The sequence below is a fragment of the Agelaius tricolor genome, unplaced genomic scaffold (genome assembly GCF_023055355.1).
Source record: "Agelaius tricolor isolate 1412-34295 unplaced genomic scaffold, bAgeTri1.0.p SCAF_10, whole genome shotgun sequence".
In the NCBI taxonomy this organism is placed as follows: Eukaryota; Metazoa; Chordata; class Aves; order Passeriformes; family Icteridae; genus Agelaius; species Agelaius tricolor.
The window spans coordinates 20290193-20308816 of NW_027269270.1; the positions used below are offsets into that span (position 1 = coordinate 20290193).

The 18624-nt window shown below is 62.2% G+C and overlaps 2 protein-coding genes across 3 annotated transcripts; both read left to right on the plus strand.

Moving 5' to 3' along the window:
- Nucleotides 1-1012: 1012 nt before the first annotated feature.
- Nucleotides 1013-6147, plus strand: DNPEP (aspartyl aminopeptidase). The gene is made up of 15 exons (XM_071435102.1): nucleotides 1013-1078; nucleotides 1209-1284; nucleotides 1361-1449; nucleotides 1523-1636; nucleotides 1960-2085; nucleotides 2213-2343; nucleotides 2704-2788; nucleotides 3209-3316; nucleotides 3556-3633; nucleotides 3965-4048; nucleotides 4335-4495; nucleotides 4642-4681; nucleotides 5012-5113; nucleotides 5468-5635; nucleotides 6031-6147. Exons 1-15 carry the CDS (start codon nucleotides 1073-1075, stop codon nucleotides 6079-6081), a joined length of 1419 nt encoding a protein of 472 aa, XP_071291203.1. The 5' UTR covers nucleotides 1013-1072; the 3' UTR covers nucleotides 6082-6147.
- A 735-nt stretch (nucleotides 6148-6882) lies between these two features.
- PTPRN (protein tyrosine phosphatase receptor type N) lies at nucleotides 6883-18483 on the plus strand. Of its 2 annotated transcripts, none has more exons than XM_071435103.1 (23): nucleotides 6883-7040; nucleotides 8688-8738; nucleotides 8924-9037; nucleotides 9273-9378; nucleotides 9498-9696; nucleotides 9852-10176; nucleotides 10386-10502; nucleotides 10631-10710; nucleotides 10786-11072; nucleotides 11539-11625; nucleotides 11732-11811; nucleotides 12039-12103; nucleotides 14357-14569; nucleotides 14715-14924; nucleotides 15016-15163; nucleotides 15328-15401; nucleotides 15701-15778; nucleotides 15911-16030; nucleotides 16143-16309; nucleotides 17395-17448; nucleotides 17560-17624; nucleotides 17713-17786; nucleotides 17887-18483. In XM_071435103.1, exons 1-23 carry the CDS (start codon nucleotides 6944-6946, stop codon nucleotides 17956-17958), a joined length of 2883 nt encoding a protein of 960 aa, XP_071291204.1. In that variant the 5' UTR covers nucleotides 6883-6943; the 3' UTR covers nucleotides 17959-18483. The 2 variants fall into 2 exon arrangements, with proteins under 2 accessions (XP_071291204.1, XP_071291205.1); XM_071435104.1 differs by having other exon boundaries at nucleotides 10631-10665.
- The last annotated feature ends 141 nt before the right edge of the window (nucleotides 18484-18624 follow it).

Genomic DNA, 18624 nt, shown 5'->3' on the forward strand with positions numbered 1-18624 from the left:
ACTGCATTGCTGTCACTCAGAGACTTTTGTCTCCAACATGGCACCACGGATTTGTGCCTTGTTTCCTGTGGGGGCCAGGCAGTGCCAAGGCAGGGGAGCAACAACGATGGGGGGCTGCAGCTTGGCCTGGACCCACCCCACTCCAAATATACCTAGCCTTGGAGAAGCGAGTGTGTTTTCCTGTGCACCTGCACCCCTCTGCAGGCAGGCCAAGCCCCATTCTGGGGCAGTCCCTGCTCCCCCAGTTAGCCCTAGAACTGTGGCACACCAGGGCAGGATGGGTGACCATCGTTGTGGAGCCTGTCCCTGCCCCTTGCTTCCCACCCCCGCCCCTCCTGGCTGTGTCCCTCTTCCACCCACCCTTAATTCAGCTGTACCCCAGCCTTGTCAGGCTCTGTGTTTGCCTGGCCTGGACCAGGGTGCAGGGTGAGGGGTGCGTGGTGTGGATTGCACGGTGCGGGGTGAGAGTGCAATGTGCATGGCAGGGGGTGTAGTGTGGGAGGTGCAGGGTGTGGATCCTGGGGTCGCAGGGTGCACATTGCCGATTGTGGGGTGTGGATTGTGGGGTGCAGGGGATGAATGCGGGGTTCAGGGTGTGGATTGTGGGGTGCAGGGCCGGGTGCAGATTGCGGGGTTCAGGGTGCAGATTGCAGGATGCAGAGTGTGGATTGCAGGGTACAGAGTGTGGGTTGTGGGATTCAAGGTGTGGATTGCAGGGTACAGAGTGTGGATTGCGGGGTGCAGGGTATGGATTGCGGGGTGCAGGGTGCGGATTGCGGGGTGCAGGGCGCGGATTTCGGGGTGCAGGGTGCAGATTGCGAGGTGCAGGGTGCTGATTGCAGGGTGCAGGGCCGGGTGCAGATTGCGAGGTGCAGGGTGCAGATTGCAGGGTGTGGATTGCGAGGTGCAGGGCCGGGTTCAGGGTGTGGATTGCGAGGTGCACGGCCGGGTGCAGGGTGCGCATTGCAGGGTGTGGATTGCGGGGTGCAGAGTTCGGAGTCCGGGTGCAGGCCGCGCGTTCCTCCAGGCCAGCAGGGGGCGCTGTTCGGGCCGGCGCGGGGCGGTGGCGGCCATGCAGGTAGCGGGCGGGCGGCGGGCGCGGGACGGGGTCGGGTCGGTGCTGCCCGGGACGGGGTCCCCGGTCCCGCGGGGGTCCCGGCCCGGGGCGGGGTTTTGCCGGCAATGTGCGGTGACGGCGGTGCCCACAGGCGGCGGCGCAGGGCTCGAAGGCGGCGGCGCAGGAACTGGTGAAGTTCGTGAACCGCAGTCCGTCGCCGTACCACGGTGAGCGCCCGCCCGCTCCCCTCCCCGGCTCTGTTCCTCTTCCCGCGGGCGGCCCTGACGGCTCTTTTCCCCTCAGTGGTGGCCGAATGCCGCAGCCGGCTACTGCAGGCTGGCTTCCAGGAGCTGAAGGAGACGGAGCACTGGGACGTGCGGCCGGCGCAGAAGGTGGGCCCGGCTGGGACGGGGCAGCGGGAGCCGGGGTGGACGGGGCATCTCACCTCTTCCCCTCTGCCTGCAGTACTTCATCACCAGGAACTACTCCACCCTCATCGCCTTCGCCGTCGGCGGCCAGTTCCAGCCCGGGAATGGGTTCAGCCTGCTAGGAGCCCACACCGATAGCCCCTGCCTCAGGGTAAGGTCGCCCAGCTGGGTGCTGAGTCTTTCTCTGGGGTTCTCCAGTTTCATGCCACAAGCAAAAACTGTCCTGACTACCCCTGTGCCCTGCAGCATCATTGTTGGCTCCCTACACCTCCCAAATGTATCACCCAGAGCAGCCCTTGCATTGCTCTGCCTGCTGCTATCTCCTCTGTGTCCCAGGTCCTGCAAAGCCCCTCACAGCACCCTGTGCTGGCAGCATCAGCAGTGAGGCTCTGGGCATGAGCTGCCCAGTTCCCACCAACTGCCCATTCCCCAGCGCTTCATGGTGCCAGCAGTGACACCTCTGCTGTTGCCCAGGTGAAGCGTCGCTCTAAGAGGGGACAGGTGGGCATAGTGCAAGTCGGAGTGGAGACCTATGGAGGGGGCATCTGGAACACCTGGTTCGACCGTGACCTCACCGTGGCCGGGAGGGTGATCATAAAGGTGAGTCTGATTTAGGGCATGCATGGTTAGATAGCTGTGTGTCTCTGGCACTGGGTACACACAGTGGGACCTGCTGCAGCCTCTCAGCTCTGCAGGCCTGGCCCCAGAAGGCCTCCTTGTGTTTCAGGACCCAGCCACGGGGCGCCTGGAGCAGCGCCTGGTACGTGTGGAGCGGCCCGTCCTCCGCATTCCTCACCTGGCCATCCATCTGCAGCGCAGCATCAATGAGAACTTCGGACCCAACACCGAGCACCACCTGTAAGGCCTGGCTCAGCCCCGACTCTTGGCCAGCCCTTGGGAGGGCTGGGACCCAGCTAGAGCAAAGCCCCGCCTTAGCTGTCCCTTTGGCAGCCACTCATTGCAGTGGGGAGATCTGCAGTGGCTTTTAGCCCCATAGAGTACTTCCAGGAGATGCTTCCAAGCATTTGGGAAAGCACACTGGAGTGTCCTGAGGTGGCACAACAGATTCATGTTTAAAATGTGCATTCTTCTTCCATTTGGCATATCAGTCATTAACTGGAGGAGGAAGGCAAACACACCAGGAGGGGTTGGCAATGTGTGACCCAAGCAGGTGAGGTGAGCAAAGCTCTGGGAGCTAATGTTGCTGACCCCCCCCAGGGTTCCAATTCTGGCCACTGCAGTGCAGGAGGAGCTGGAAAAGGAGGTGCTTATGGAGTCCACACCTTGCAGTGCTGCGGCCCAGGTGAGCTGTGTGCCAAGGATCAGCTGGGACACTTGCAAGGACCTCATACTTGTCACCTTTGATTCTGAGTCCTCAGGGATCTGCTCCCACGTTCCCCTTCTCCCTGTGGACTGCTGGTAACCTTCCACTCTGCCTCACAGCTGTGTACACGGCACATCTGTTCAGCCGTCTCTCTCTTCTCACCCTTGCTTGCAGCCAGTGTGGAAGGGTACATGTCCCTGAGGAGGCAGGGCAGGGAGGGGGGCTAGCACGGGGCATAGAGCTGTGCTGGGTGAGGTGGGGGCTTGAACATGGGAAATGTCAGTAGGAGAGAGGACTCTGCCAATATAAGCAGGGTCAGGGACAGCTTTGCAAAGGGAAACCAGGAGTTTCTCCTGCCATCCACTGCCTGCCCTGCCCACAGCTCTGCTTTCTTCCCAGGCAGAGCGGCACAGTCCTGTTCTGCTTTCCCTGATCTGCCCCCAGCTGGGGGTGAAACCAGAGCAGATTGTGGAGATGGAATTATGCCTGGCAGATACACAGCCAGCGGTGAGTAAGGGCAGAAACCTCCCTCTGTCTGCACACAGCCTACAATCTGGCACTACACAGATGTTACCCCAGGCAAAGGTGCATGTCCTTTGCCTGGGGTGTGCCAGGGCTGGGAGCTCAATGGAACTAGAGGGAGCTGCTCCTGAGGGGCAGAGATAAGGGTACTGGAATGGGAACCCAGTGGCAGGTACTTTTTGGTGACCCAGAGCTTGTGCCCTACTCCTCTTGGCTCTCTGCAGACGCTGGGTGGTGCCTTCGATGAGTTCATCTTCTCCCCACGTCTGGACAACCTGCACAGCTGCTACTGCGCCTTGCAGGTGAGAGGGGAAACAACCTGGAGACTGCAGCATGGCCCCCGTGCACCCCAGCTCAGCTTTGGGCTGGCCAAAGGCTCTGCAGGGAGTTGTGTTCTCATGGAATGGGTCTAGACAGTTGGAGGAGCTGGGGTTGGATGCCCCCTTTGCTGGGTGTGGGGGATTCCCAGCAGCTCACAGGGGTGACTCCTGCTGTCGCTGGGCAATGTGTGTGCCCACAGCTCCCTTCCTCCATGCTTTGGGCTCTCCTGGGGGATTTCCTGATGGCTCAGTCATGAGATTGCCCAGATGGAGTGGTACTCATGCTGGTGTCCATTCCTCCCTAATCCTGCAGGCCTTGATTGACTCATGTGCAGCACCCTCATCCCTCTCCGAGGAGCCCAATGTGCGTCTCATCGCGCTCTATGACAACGAGGAGGTGAGCGAGGGCCACAGCCATGGGGTGGCTGGCACCAGAAGGTGCTCCATGTTCTCTGCTCTTCCCCAGCCATGCCTAGCATTGGAGAGAGCATCCTAGCAGGAGAGAGATCCCACAGCCCAGTGGAGGAAACAGGGATTTGCTTACAGCCACGTGGAGCATGGCCCAGGCAGGGGTGGGAAGCACTGGTGTGGCAGGAAGCTGCTTGGCTGGCCTTAGGGAGCAGCCTGTCACTCCTCTGGCCCCTGTGGTGCTGCAGGCTTGTGCTGATGGTGATCCTTGGCAGGTAGGGTCAGAGAGTGCACAGGGTGCAGAGTCCTTGCTAACGGAGCTGGTGCTGCGCCGGATCTCTGCGTCGCCGCACAACCTGACAGCCTTCGAGGAGGCAGTGGCCAAGTCTTACATGATCAGTGCTGATATGGCCCATGCTGTGCACCCCAATTATGTGTGAGTAGTCTGAGACGTGCCACAGGCCTGACAGCCTGCCCTGCCACCTGTGGGATGTATCCCCGTCACTCCCCAGGTGGTACAGACAGGACAGTCCTTGTTGCAGCAGGGTATGAGTAAGAGTGTGAAACACTTCTCTTTTGCAGGGACAAGCATGAGGAGAATCATCGTCCAGCCTTCCACAAGGTGAGGGCAGCCCTCTGTTTGGGTCTAGGATGGTTGCTGTTTGTCTGTCCTGCAGCACTGCAACCCAGCATTCAAATGGAAAATGTTTATCCTGCAATGGGATTTGACTATGCCACATGTCTGATGTTAATCACTTGGGATCCCAGTCTTGTCCATAGAGCTCCTCCCTGCTCTGAGCTGGGGCTGTCCCCATGGAAACACTGTCCCCATCCCCATGGGCTCAGCCAGGAAAGGGATGATATGTTGGGCATTGCCTGGACATGGGTGTTTCCAGGGCCACTGACTGTTCCTGGGTCCCATCATGGGCCTGTGGTGCCTTCCTTTGTGCAGGGCCCTGTCATCAAAGTGAACAGCAACCAGCGCTACGCCTCCACGGCTGTCACTGAAGCTGTAATCCGGGACATTGCTGCCCGCGTGGGTGTCCCTCTGCAGGTGAGCAGGACTGGGTGAGCCCTCCTTGAACATCAGGAGTTTGGGCTGCAGCCCTGCCCCGGGTTCATCAGAGGGGGCCTGTGCCAAAGCTCCACCTGTTACTATGTCTGACCCCACTGGGGTCTCTGTGCTGCCTGTTGCTGTGGGGCTCCAGCCCCAGGACTGCCTCAGGGAGCAGGCTGGTGAGCAGCATGGAGCCTGGCCTGAGTGTGTCCTATCTCTGGAGCGTTCTTTGAACCCTGGCATGGGTCGGTGCTGCTTCCCTGCCCCAGGTCACCTCCCTTCAGGGCTGAGGGCCCGTGTGGGAGGCCATGGGGTAGCATGTGGAGCTGCTGAGGTCTTGTCCCCACGCAGGAGTTCATGGTGCGCAACGACACACCCTGCGGCACCACCATCGGCCCCATCCTGGCCTCCCGCCTGGGGCTGCGTGTGCTGGACATTGGCTGCCCGCAGCTGGCCATGCATTCCATCCGGGAGATGTGCTGCACTTCAGGGGTGCTTCAGAGCATCACCCTCTTCAAGGTGAGCCCTGTGGCCCCCATCCTGTGCTAAAGCTCACTCCTTGCTCCTCTTCATCTCCCACATCTCAATGTCCCCAACCAATCCCTGCTTTGGGGCTGAACCCAGCCATCCCACAGAACTCTCCAGCTCTCTGGAGCAGCTCAGGTACTGGCTGCTTCCGGAGGTGCCCCCTCTCATCCCAGCCTTCCCCAGTGACTGCCATCCCTAAGTAGTTCCTATGGCAACCAGTGCTAGCCTTGAGTCAGCGATGGGTTACTATGGCGACGTGGTCCTGCTCTCTGCAAGTAGCTGCCTACTATGACGCTGTGACGGGGAGCTGCTGCCTGCCCCCACTGCCTGTCCCCTCACCCCGCACCGCCTTGCTCGGCCCACCCTGACAGCCTCTCTTCTTCCAGGGCTTCTTCGAGCTCCTGCCGACGGTCAGCAGCAGCCTGGTGGTCGACTGAACGCGGCGGGGAGGCAGTAGCAGTGGGGTTTAGTCCTGGGGCCATTAAAGCATTTCTGTCTCACCAGCGAGTGGTCCATGACTAGCTGGGGCTGACGTACGTGGCACCCCCTGGGGACTCCCATGGCTCCCACCTGTGCTCTCCTCTGGACCCATAAGCGAGGCCTATTCACCCATCTACAATCCCTTGTCGAGGGGTGCTGGAGGTCCCAGCTAAGGGGCCGAACAGGGCTCAGCTTTTCCTCAGGGAGAGCTGGTGGGAGGATGTCCGGTCTGGTGCAGCGCTGGGGCCGCCCCTTTCCCCAGGAACGAGCCTGCGGCCGTGTGCGCAGGGATCTGCTGGCGCCAGACCCGGAGCTGCTCGCCGGGGCTGGGACAGGGGGTCCGTGCCCGGGCCGGGAGCTGCCTTCTGCCCGCGGGCGGTGCCGCCGGGCGGGGTACGAGGGTGCGGCTCCGCGCTCGCCGCTCATTGGGCGGCTCTCAGGGGCGTGTCCCAGGCGGGAGCCAGTGCGGCCGCAGGGCAGGGAAGGGGCGGGGGCGCTCCTGGCGCTGTGGCACACCCCCGGGGGGGCGTGACTCGCCCCCGGGGACGCGGCGATTGGCGGGGCGCTCGGCCTCCTCTCCCCGGAGCGAGGCGTGATTGGCCCCGCCGGACAGCGCGGGGCGTGAGCGCGGCGCTGAGGGCAGCCGCGCGGGTCCCTGATTGGCCGCGGCGCGGGGGGGCGGGGCGCCGCGGCAGCGCGCAGCGCGCCATTGGCGGGGCGGTGGCGGCGGGCGGGGCGCGCGGCGCGGCGGGGCGCGGGTTGGCGGCGGCGGCGGGGGCGCGGCCGGCGGGTGCGCCATGGTGCGGCCGTGAGCGGAGCATGGGGCGGCGGCTCCTCCGGGCGCTCCTCTGCCTCCTCCTCCTGGCCGGCCGCGGGCAGCTGCGTGACGGCGCCGCCGCCGCCACCGCCGCACACGGTGAGACCGCGACCCCGGGCAGGGCGGCTTTGCCCCGGGCTGCGCGAGGGCCGGAAGGAGGTTCCCGGGGAGTGGCGGGGCACGGGACTCCGCGGCCGGTGCGGTCGCCGCCGCTGTAGGGTGCTGTCACGGCGTGCAGCGGCGAGTCCGGCCCCTGGCGGATAGCGGGACTGGGCGGCCCGGGACCGGCACCGCGGGTGCGCCACTGGCACCGGGGGCGCCCCTCTCCCGGGACTGCCGGGCCGGTGGTGGGTGTGCTAAACCCGGGACACCCCGCCGGCTGTAGAGGTGCCGCCCCGCCGGGCCCGAGAGCCAGCAGCTACGGGACGGGAGCGGAACGGTGATTGCTCATGCCCGGGGCAAAGCCAGTGCCTGGGGCTGCCGCAGGGATGGGGAGCCCGGGCCAGCGACCCTGAGCGTAGCTTGCTCCGGCCCCATGCCGCCCTTTAGCCGCCGTCCGCCTGTAAGTGCGGCCGCCCGGGCCGGTGCATCCGCTCTTCTCCAGGTCGGTCCGTGTGGTCCGTGCTTGGAGCTCTCGGGAACCCGAGTGTCGCTGTCGACAGCAGGGCTGCAGCCCACCGGCACGGCACGGCACGGCCCCGGCTCCGCTGACTCACTACCGGGAGCCGGAGGCTGCTGCGCCCCTCGTCCTCCAGCGGCCCGGGAGTGCCGGGATGGATCCGGCTGGACCGCGAGGGCCCGCTGCCCCCGGGAGCAAGCAGGGAATAGTGCCGGCACGGCTGCGGCCGAGCCCTGTCCTGGCCGGGGGAGCCTCCCGGAGCTGGGGCCACCGCCCCTCCCGGCGGAGCGCGGCGTCTCGGCGGGAGAACGCTGCGCCGCTTCAGCACCGCGGACAGCGCCGGCCCTGCCGCCCGGCCCGGCCCCGCTGCCGCCGTTCCTGGGGTCTCTCCCGGCAGTGGGTCCTGTGCCCCGCACCGGCGGGGCCTCCGCCCCGGGGGACGCCGGCCCGGGGTGCCGGGGTTTCGAGGACCCTCATCCCCACTAGCCCCCTTCCTCCGCGGCGGGCTTGACGGGCCCCTCCCTCCCCTCCCCCCGGTTGTTTTCTCGTTCATTCCTTGCCATCCGGGGCTGAGTCATCGCCTGCTGCCGTCTCGCTGCTGACGGTCTTGGACCGAAACGGGGGGGGAGAGGAAGGGGGAAGCCGCCCCCTGCCCAAGTGCTGCCCGCCGAAGGGGGTGGAGAGGTACACACCCCACACCCCCAACAGCACTACATCCATGCTTTGGGGTCTGCCTTGCAGGGAGAGTGGATTCCGGTGTCACTGGGTTGCATCCCTTCCTCGTAGTACCACATGTAGGAGGGCAGCAGATGTGGTTTTGCAGGTCTCTGCTGCCTCAGTCTTACCTTCCTAACTGCCAGCACCCCAAAAAACTCCAGGCCTTCTCCACTCTCCAGAGCCAAGGGCATACTTTCTACACAGCCCCCATCTTGTCCCTGAGGGGCAGAAAAGACTGGCACCGAGCCTCTGCCATGGGCTACAAAGCTGTGTCCCCTCCCACCATCACCACATTGCATCCTTGTGCTGCTTTTCTGGAGCGTAGGGATCCCCCAAGCAGCTGGTGATGAGCAGATTCCATTGGAGTCCCCCTTGAATGCTGTGCTGACTGGTCTGTCTGTCTGTCCCAGGCTGCCTGTTTGACCGAAGGCTGTGCTCCCCACAGGAGGTGTGTGTGCAGGGTAAGTGACAAGCAGGAGTGCAGGGATCCCCTCTCCTTTCCCAAGTGTGTGTGAAGGGTACAGAGATGCCTTGCAGGGGAACCTAGGGTGCAGTGCAAGGAAGCACGGCAGGAGAAAGGTGGGGCTGTGCCTGGAGAGCCTCACATCGGGGTGTTTGTTCATCCACTCTCTTCCTTCTCTGGCAGATGGGCTATTTGGGCAATGCCAGGTGGGCTCCGTGCAGGACAGAGCCTACTTTCAGGTCACATCTCCCGTGCTCCAGCGCCTGCAGGATGTCTTGCGGCATCTCATGGCACAAGGTGAGCGGGAGAGCGTGGGGGAAGTCCCTGGGACCCTGCAGGGAGGGGATGTCAGGTAGAATTGCCTAGTGGCTCTAGAGCTGTCTGTGGTCCTGCTGGCCCAGGGTGGGCTGAGGAAGAGTGGGGTCAAACCCCGGCCATGGGACACGGGGTCAGAATATCAGGATGGCATCCCATGCACTCACACCACGGTTCCCAGGCTGCCTTCATGTCTCACAGCCTCCTCCCATGGCAGGGCTCTCGTGGCAGGACGGCATCACCCAGTATGTGATCTCTCAGGAGATGGAACGCATCCCCCGCCTGCGCCTGCCGCCCTCGCTGGAGCCGGGGGCCAGGGACAGGTAGGACAGCGCCGGCAGAGCTCAATGGAGCAGCGAGGGCTTTGTCCCCCAGATGGGGTTTAGGGGAGGGACGTCCCCCTTTACCCAGGTGAGTTACCCCAGCGCTGTTTGCCTTCGAGGTTCCTGCCTCTCCGCAGCGAGCCCCGGCGAGCCCCGCTGGCCCCGGACCCCGGCCTGCCAGCAGCTCAGCATTTGGAGCAGCCCCCAGCACTGCTGCTTTCCCCGCTGGTGCAGCGGTACCTGGAGCACGTCCTGCTGCCCTCCCCACCCCAGCTGGCCTACGAGGAGGCTCTGCTCAATCCCTACTCCTACCACAAGGTAAGATGGGGGTTGAGCGCCTTCTCCTGGGCAGAAAAGTAGAGATTGGCAGGGAGCTGCTGCACTCCCAGCACTTTTCTGCTGGTGCTGGGATACCTGCCTCCGCTGTGGGGTGACAGGGGACCTGTAGGGTTTGACATGTGTTTTGGTTGCAGTTCGGCTATCAGGATGGTGCTCACCAGCATCCCAGCGGCTCAGCCAGGCAGAGCTCTGAGACCTCCTCGCTGCTGGGCCGGGTCCCTGCCCAGACCCTCTTTGGGGCTGGCCCTGTGCCCTCCTATGGCGGGCAGCCAGGAGTGGATGGGGGGCATCTTTTCCAGGACTTGGGCATGCTTTCCCTGCCCAGAGAGAAAGCTGGCCGCCCGGACCCTGCCAGCACCAGGCTCCAGCACAGCTTGCGGCTCCCCAGTGACTACAGAAACGTAGAGGAGAGGGAGCAGCAAGCACCCCTGGCTGCCCAGCCACCCTCTGCACAGACGGGTACCTTGTTCTCCAGCCAGGCACCAACCCTTGTCCCTGTCCTGTCCACAGCCACGAGTTCCTCGTGGCTCACACTTTCCCCCCCTCTTTGTGTTTATGCCCATGGGCAGAATGTACCCGCAACCCCACCTGCTCCATCTGCTTCATCCCTGGCCCCTGGTCTCCCTGCAGATGCAGAGCACCCAACCTGATGCTACATCCTCTTGCAGATGCTGCCCTGAAGAGACTGGCTTCTCTCCTGGCCAGCTATGGCCTGGGGCTGCCAGAACTGAGTCCCCAGCAGATAAGCAGCCTATCCACCCTCCTCCAGCTGCTCCAGAGCTCTGGTGAGCTGGGTGCAAGGATGGGACAAGCAGGGACTGGCAGCAGCAGATGCTAGCATGCCCTATTTCAGGGTAGGGAGTGTTGCCTTTTGGGGTGGGTGCTGTAGGACCTCTGTCTCTCTCCTTTGCAGGTGTTGCTGGCCCTGAAGTGCCCACAGCAAAACGGGTGGGTTTGCAGCAGGGTGATGCTGGAGGAGGTGCCATGGCACAGGTGGGATGAGAGGGAGGAGACATTTCCCCAAGGCTCTCCCCAGAGATTCCAGCTTCTCCCTTTTTCTCCCTTCAGGTGATGGAGGGGGACATGCAGCATGGAGAGGAGCCAGTGCCCCCTTCTTCCACAGCACCACCCCCCAAAATCCCAGCCAGCAGCTCCCCAGGGGATGGAACGAAGGGCAGGGCAGCATCCTCACCAGCTCCCCGGGCTGAGCCACAGCAGGGACACAGTGGGGATGCACTCAGCCCCGGAAAGAACATTGTGGTGGAGAAGAAGAGCTACACAGAGATGAAGGACAGTGGGGCACAACAGGGCATGCGGCCACTAGACGAGTATGGCTACATCGTCACAGACCAGAAGTGAGAGCTGGGGATCATGCAAGGGGGTCTGCATGTGTGAAGGGTCTGTATCTCCCCACCAACAGCTGTCACAGCTTCATCATGCTTGACTGAACCTGTTGGGTCTTTGGTAGGGTCAGATTTCTGTGGGGTCAGCTCCCACTGATCCATTGTCTACCCACAACCCTTGTTCCACCCCAAAGCCTTCCTTTCCCAGCCCACACCAAGGCCAGAGCTCACTGTTGCAGGATGGAAGGCTGGGAGTGTGTGTGCACGAATGTCTCTGCACACTCATGTGCAAGGGGGGTCAGCTCACCCCCACGACCACACATCACCAGAGTCTCACCTCCTGCCCAACCTGACACCTGCTCTTGCTATGTGCTTGGAACTCCCTGAGCCTGCCTGTCCCTGCTCCCTGACTGTGGGGAGCACGGAGCTGTCCCCTCACCCCTGCCACCCCCTCCTCACTGTGACACTGTCCCCACAGACCCCTGGGGCTGGCTGCTGGCGTGCAGCTGCTGGAGCTCCTAGCCAAGCACCTCCACCTCTCCACCGCCAGCTTCATCAACATCAGGTGAGGGTACCGGTGCCACGGGGACAGGAGGGACCGGGCTGTGGTGAGGGTGGGTAGGGGGTCTGTATTTCCAGCTCTCACACTGTGCCCCCCCTGGCCCTGGCAGCGTTGTGGGTCCTGCACTTACCTTCCGCATCCGACAGAACCCCCAGAACTTTTCCCTGGCAGATGTGGCCAGCCAGACTGGTGAGTTGGGCAGCGTCCCCCTGATCTTGTTCCTCTCTTCCCCTCCCGGTTGTGGGGTGCCCTTCCCGGGGACCAGGGAGAGAGGGCTCCTGCTGTACATCCCCCTGCCTTGGGCTGCAGTGGGGAGCTGCAGGGGGCAGCTGTCAGAGCTATCCCTTGGCTCTGTTTCTGGGGGGGCTCTCATGTGGAGGGGAGCATGCCTCTGACCATCTCCTCCCTGTCCACAGAGCAAGTGAAGGGAGAGCTGGAGCACGAGCTGGGCCTGAAGATTGTGCAAACAGGAGTGGGAGAGGTAGGAGTGAGCAAGGATTCCATCCCTTGGGGCTGGGGAGGGCAGGGATAGGGCAGTGGGGATGCTGCCACTGGGTACAAGCCAGGAGCCCCCAGTCCTGCGGTACAAGGGCCTTTGTGAGTGAGCTGCAGGTCTGTGGGGCAGCTGGAGAGTAGAGGAGACTGGGCAGTGTTTGGGATGCTGTGCTGGAGATGGACTCCAGTCCTGTGTTGGAGGACTCCTGTTGGAGACTGCTCCACTCCTGTCCGTCCATCCTCCCCCTCCACTGCCTGGCAGCACGATCCTGCCCAGGGCTCTTGGCTCTTTTAAAAACAAAAGCTCCACAGTGTTTGGAGGTGGTTTGAGAGGGATTCCCAGAGGCTTTTCTTCCCCCCAAGACCAGAGGGGTGCAGGCTGTATCCTCAAGGCTCATCCTCACCCTTGCCTCCCTCCAGCCTGCAAACCCATCTCAGCTGTGGCCTGGGCACCCAAGCATGGGATGTTCCCAGGGCACCCCACAAACCATAGCTAGGCAGGCAAAATGCCATCATGTCCCCAGAGAATGGCAAAGCAGCTGGAGGCAGGGATGGAACAGAAACCATCTGTTTGGAGAGGGGTTGCCCCTCCTCATGGTCCTCTGAGGAACCACAGGAACCGTCTCCTGGGGCAGGGAACAGGGGCTGGAGACAAGGACCAAGCTTGGCTCCCGTGTTTGCAGCCTGTGGAGGAAAAATGGTGTAGCACATCCCCAGCCCAGTGTCCCCATTTCTCACTTCTTGTCATGTGGCTGTAGTTGTGAGCAGGGAGGAAGGAAGGAAAGAAAGAAGGGGGAACTTTGGAGGAGGCCTGGCCAGAGGCCACCTGTCTCTATCAGCAATATGCAGAGTGTGTCTATGACAATGCCTTTTGATGAGGCAGGTGGCAGGAACTGGGATAGATGTCAGAGATTACAAAGATGGAGCTCAGAAGAAGCTGAGGCAGTTTTGCAAGCCCCCTTCTGCCCTGACCTTCCCAGTTCTAACCAGCTTGTGCTTTTCCTTCATTTCCTCCCAGCTCTGGGCTTGGTGGGACTGGTGCAAGATTTGAGGAAGAGGGATGTAGGGAGGCAGGGAGACAGCAGGGCCTGGGCAGGCCTTGGGAGAGAAATCCCTTCTGTCCCCCCCCCGGCTCTGCTGACACCTCCAGGGGCTGCAGGGCTGCTGGGAGGTGCTGGGCCTGGTGGGTGCCCTGGCTGCAGGACTGGCTGCACCCTGATGGCAGCTGGGTGCTGGGGGGGCAGGTGGCAGCAGGGACACCCAGGCTGGGGACATCCCCAGGCGATGACGGTGATGATGATGTAGTTGATGATGGTGCAGTGTTCCCTCGGTAACCTCATCAGGCTCATAGCAAATGGGAGGCTGTGGCAATGAGGTAATGCAGGGCCTTGACAGCTCATTGGGCACAGGATGTTTGAATTGGTGATGGCCCAGTATCCCTGTGCTGCCCTAGCTGGAGCTAGGCAGTCATGGCATTGACAGGAAGGTCTTGTCCAGCAAGGCCTGAGCAACATCCTGTTCCAGCATGGGGCTGGCATAGATTGGGGTGTCTCCCACAGTCACAGGGAAGGAGCCCTAGAGACACTACCTGCAAGGTGGCAGGGGCTGCTCTGTGTCCTAACTGAGGAGTGCAACAGGGAGGACTTGTCCCCTAGCTGCTACAGCTGGGATGGTCCCAGCAGTGCTGGCATATTGCCCACCCTGCCTCCCTCAATGTCCTGCTGTGGAGCAGTGGCTGCAGGGGACAGCCAGCCTCAGCTGGGCAAGTCCCCTGGGAGTGGCACACCCAGTGCTGCAGTTGCCTCTTCTACACCATTAACTCCTTGGGCTGAATTCAGCCCTTGTTGATCTCCAGCTGGGCAGAAGGAGGTCAGGGAACCAGAGTTCTAAGGGGCTACTGCCTGCCTTGTAGAAGGGCAGTCCAGGCTGGGTTTGCCTCAGGCAGCAGCCCTGAGTGCTGGAGGCAGGAAGTCACTGCTACCTGGGCTTGGCCAAGCTCCTGCAGCTCCAGGGACACCATTGTAGCAGTTTCCCATGTGACACAGAGGCGGGTGCACTCTGCCTCACCCCACTGACACCAGCTCTGCCCCAGCTGAGGGTGCTGGGAGAATCAGCACCCTCAGGAAGGGGAAGGAAGAGCCCTTGCTCCATTTTAACCCCCAGCATCCCCAGATGTGCAGCAGAATAGGGTCTCTGTCCCCCCAGCCCCACTCTAGCTAACCCTTGGCTTGGTCCCCAGCGCAATGAGGCTGCTGCCTACTCGCGCCCATCCCGCTTCGGGGATGGCTTCCACTCGGTGCTGCTGACCTTCATCGCCCTGGCCTGCGTGGCAGTCCTTGCCATCGCCGTGTCTGCGGCCCTCTGCCTCCGGCGCCACGCCAAGCAGCGGGAGAAGGAGCGCCTGGCTGCCCTGGGGCCGGAGGGTGCTGCTGACACCACCTTCGAGTACCAGGTAGGGCCCTGGGGGATGCGGGAGCCCGCGGGATGCGGGACCCTGAGGGATGCGTCGCTGCCACCTGTCAGCATTGCTCGGGGTGCATGAAGCCACTCCGTGGTGGCACAGTGGCCGAGGGACAGCGCTCTTGCTGCCTTCCCAGGAGCTGTGCCGCCAGCACATGGCTGCCAAGTCTCTCTTTGGCCGTGCTGATGCACCGGCGGCACCGGCGGAGACTTCGAGGGTGAGCAGTGTCTCGTCCCAGTTCAGCGATGCCCCGCAGCCCAGCCCCAGCTCCCACAGCAGCACGCCCTCCTGGTGCGAGGAGCCTGTCCAGTCCAACATGGACATCTCCACAGGACACATGATCCTGGTGAGCCAGCCTGGAGGGAGGGAGCCAGCCCCCTCCCCAGCCCTGCCTCTGCCCCTCAGCTGCTGGGCTGACTGCCGCCCCTCTGTCCCAGGCCTACATGGAGGACCACCTCCGCAACCGGGACCGGCTGGCCAAGGAGTGGCAGGCGCTCTGTGCCTACCAAGCTGAGCCCAGCATCTGCTCCATTGCCCAGAGCGAAGCCAACCTGAAGAAGAACCGCAATCCTGACTATGTGCCCTGTGAGCATCCCAGCCACCCTGCCCCAGGCATCAGCCCCAGGCACCAGCTGTCCTGCTGGAGCAGGGCCTGGGGCATGGGAACACTCAGGGCCATGGCTGGTTGCAGCATTAGTGTGCCTGCAGCTCCTCTAGCCACTCACCAAGTCTCCTGGCCTGTTCCCTAGATGATCACGTGCGGATCAAGCTGAAAGCTGAGAGCAACCCATCCCGCAGTGACTTCATCAATGCCAGTCCAATCGTGAGTGATCACTGGGGGCTCCTGCCCTGCCTCCCTGCTCCTTGATGTGCCCAGCCCAGGTGAGGTTTTCACTCTGGGATGGAGCTGGACTGAAGTTACATCCCTCAGGGCTACAAATGTGAGCTTTGTGCCTGCCCCATTCCTCAAACAATTGTTAAGTCCCATTTTCATCCTGGCTGGGGTACTTGAATCTCCATTCCCAGCCTTCCTATCGCCCCTGGAGTATCTCCCTATTCCTTCAAATGTTACCAACGCCTGGCTGAAGAGCATGAAGTCTGATACCCCCTTTCCTGCTCCAGATTGAGCACGATCCACGGATGCCAGCGTACATTGCCACGCAGGGGCCACTGTCCCACACCATTGCTGACTTCTGGCAGGTGAGTGTCACACAACTGTGCCAGCACATCGGGGTCCCTTTGTGTACTGCCCACAAAATGGGTCACAGGGGCTTTACTGCCCTCCCACCTGGGCTGTCCCCCAGCAGTGAAACTCCCTTGCCTTGCCCACAGATGGTGTGGGAACATGGCTGCACTGTCATTGTCATGCTGAGCCCCCTGGCCGAGGACAGTGTCAAGCAGTGTGATCGCTACTGGCCAGATGAAGGCTCCTCCCTTTATCACATTTATGAGGCAAGTGTGGCAAGCGGCCTGTGGCATGGAGCATCCTCCAGCCCCCGTCCCCCTGAGCATCAGTGCAGCACTTGCCTGGCACTGATGCCCACGGTCTGCCTCGCTTCGGCAGGTGAATCTGGTGTCAGAGCACATCTGGTGCGAGGATTTCCTGGTGCGCAGCTTCTACCTGAAAAACGTGCAGTCGCAGGAGACCCGCACCCTGACGCAGTTCCACTTCCTCAGCTGGCCTGCGGAGGGCATCCCCACCACCACCCGGCCCCTCCTCGACTTCCGCAGGTGAGCGCCCACCGGGCACCGTGCCAGCCCTTGGGGAGCCGACGGTGATCCCAAATGCAGGCACTGATGGGCCAGGTGAGGACATCGCTGCCACGACGATGGGGGTCAGGGCCATGGCATGGGCCAGGTGCAGGGACTAGGAGCTGCCATGGATGGGAGGGAGCAGAAAATACACGTTTTGGCCAACTTGGGATGAGGCTCAACAGAGTTTGGTGGGTAAGAAACCTCTGGCTGAGATTGCCAGGGCTCTCCAGCCTTTACAGTGAGGGTGGGAAAAGTGCTCTTCCCCTGAGCTGGCATGGAGGGCAGCATTGACTGGCACCTTCCCCAGCCATGAGTGCAAGAAGAAATCCCCAGAGCCAGCCTTAAACTGGCTGTGACCCATTGCTCCCAATGCCCTATAGCCAGTGGTGGATCCCCAGCTAGCCCCAGGGCAAGGGCTGCAGGACTGGGACTGCTCCCAGGGGACTTGCCTGCCCAGGTCTTTAGGTCCCTGGTGGTGGTTGGCTCTTGGCAGGCACAGGCTGCTTATTGTCCCTGGGTTGTGTGGGGCAAGAGACCCAGCCTAAGGCAGCGGGGGGGGGGGGGGGGTCTCTGAGCATGTCGGCCTCCTCTCAGTCCTGCTCAAGCTCTCTCTCTCTGTCTGTCTGTCTCTGTCTCTCTCTCGCAGCTGCCGGCGTCATTTTTGTGATTTGCAGCTAGTAATCTGGCTCCAGTTGCATAGTCACAAAAGTGATCGTTGGCAGCCGTGCCTGCTGCATGGAGCATGCCAGGAGCCCCACCGGCGCCTGGCCCCCAGCTGCACGCCCCACCGGACCAGAGCCGCTCCCTGGGGGTCCTGCCACTGCTCCCCTCCCCAGGCTGGCCACCCGAGGAACTCAACTCCTTTCCCTGCCCACTTTCCACTCGTGGTCCCCATCCCATGTCCAGCACCATTGTGGAGGCAGGAGGAGCCATGAGCGGGACCCCCAGGGCCACATCATGGTGTGCTGCTGCCCTGCCCCACTGAGCACAGCAAGGGACACCTAGCACAGCCTTGACCTGGGCACAGCAGGGCACTGACCTGTTCCCTCTTATCCTTGCAGGAAGGTGAACAAGTGCTACCGGGGTCGCTCCTGCCCTATTATCGTGCACTGCAGGTACTGCAGGGGATGGAGGGGCATTTGGGGGTGACTGAAAGCTGGGACCTGCTGCCCAGGACCAGTCCCACTGGAACCAGCTCCCCTGGACTAAGCATCTGTGTTTTGCAGTGACGGCGCAGGCAGGACTGGGACGTACATCCTTGTTGACATGGTCCTGAACCGAATGGCCAAAGGTAGGTGCAGGGAAACACCATCTCTGCCCTGTCCCTGAGCTTGGCCTGTGAACTCCCCTCCTAGCACCCCTCTCTCCCTCTGCCCCAGGGGTGAAGGAGATAGACATAGCTGCTACGCTGGAGCACATCCGAGATCAGCGGCCTGGTATGGTGCAGACCAAGGTACGCCCCAAACTGGGGATCCTCTCTCTCCACATCAGCATACATAAGCCCTGGGGCTGAGGTGGCAGGGACCCTCATGTCTCCTGCTGTGCTCCTGCAGGACCAGTTTGAGTTTGCACTGACGGCTGTGGCCGAGGAAGTGAACGCCATCCTGAAGGCACTGCCACAGTGATGGCAAGGAGCCCTCCCTCCTGTCTGCTCCCTGCCCTGCGCTTCGCACTCTCCTCACTGGCCCCTGGGGCTGCTCTCCCTGTAAAATGGTGTCTGTGCTTCTGGCTCTGCTCCCCCTGCCCCCAGGCACCCCTTCCCATCTCCCCAAGGACAATGACCTCAGGCTCTCTGTGTGCAGGAACCCCATCACACCCACTGTCACCTCACAGGGGACAGGGCTTGGTGGCCCTTAAGCCCTGTGGAGGGGGACACCAGGAGGTGCTGCTGGGAACTGGCAGAGGGACTCCCCAGCCTGTCAGTTCTGTATTAGCCCTCTTCCTGTACCCGTGTGGGGGGCAGAAGTGGGACCAGGGGTCCTCCACAGTTGGGGGGAGCATGGGGTGCAGGGGGGCCTGGCCCAGCCCCACTCCAGGTCCCCTTTGTGTGCTCCCTGCCTAGTCACTCAATCAGAAGAAAAATTTCTAGAGAACTATAATTTTGTATCTTGATGTGAATAAAGTTCTTGTGTCAGGTTCGTGCAGCTGCAGCCAGGCCTGGCCTCTGACTGTGTGTATTGGGATGGCACAGGGAGGAAATGGGACGTTCATCCATCTCTATCCCTGCACTCTGCAACTGCCAGATAAGTACAGCTCACCTGCAGGCAAAGATGAGAACCCTGCATCCCCAG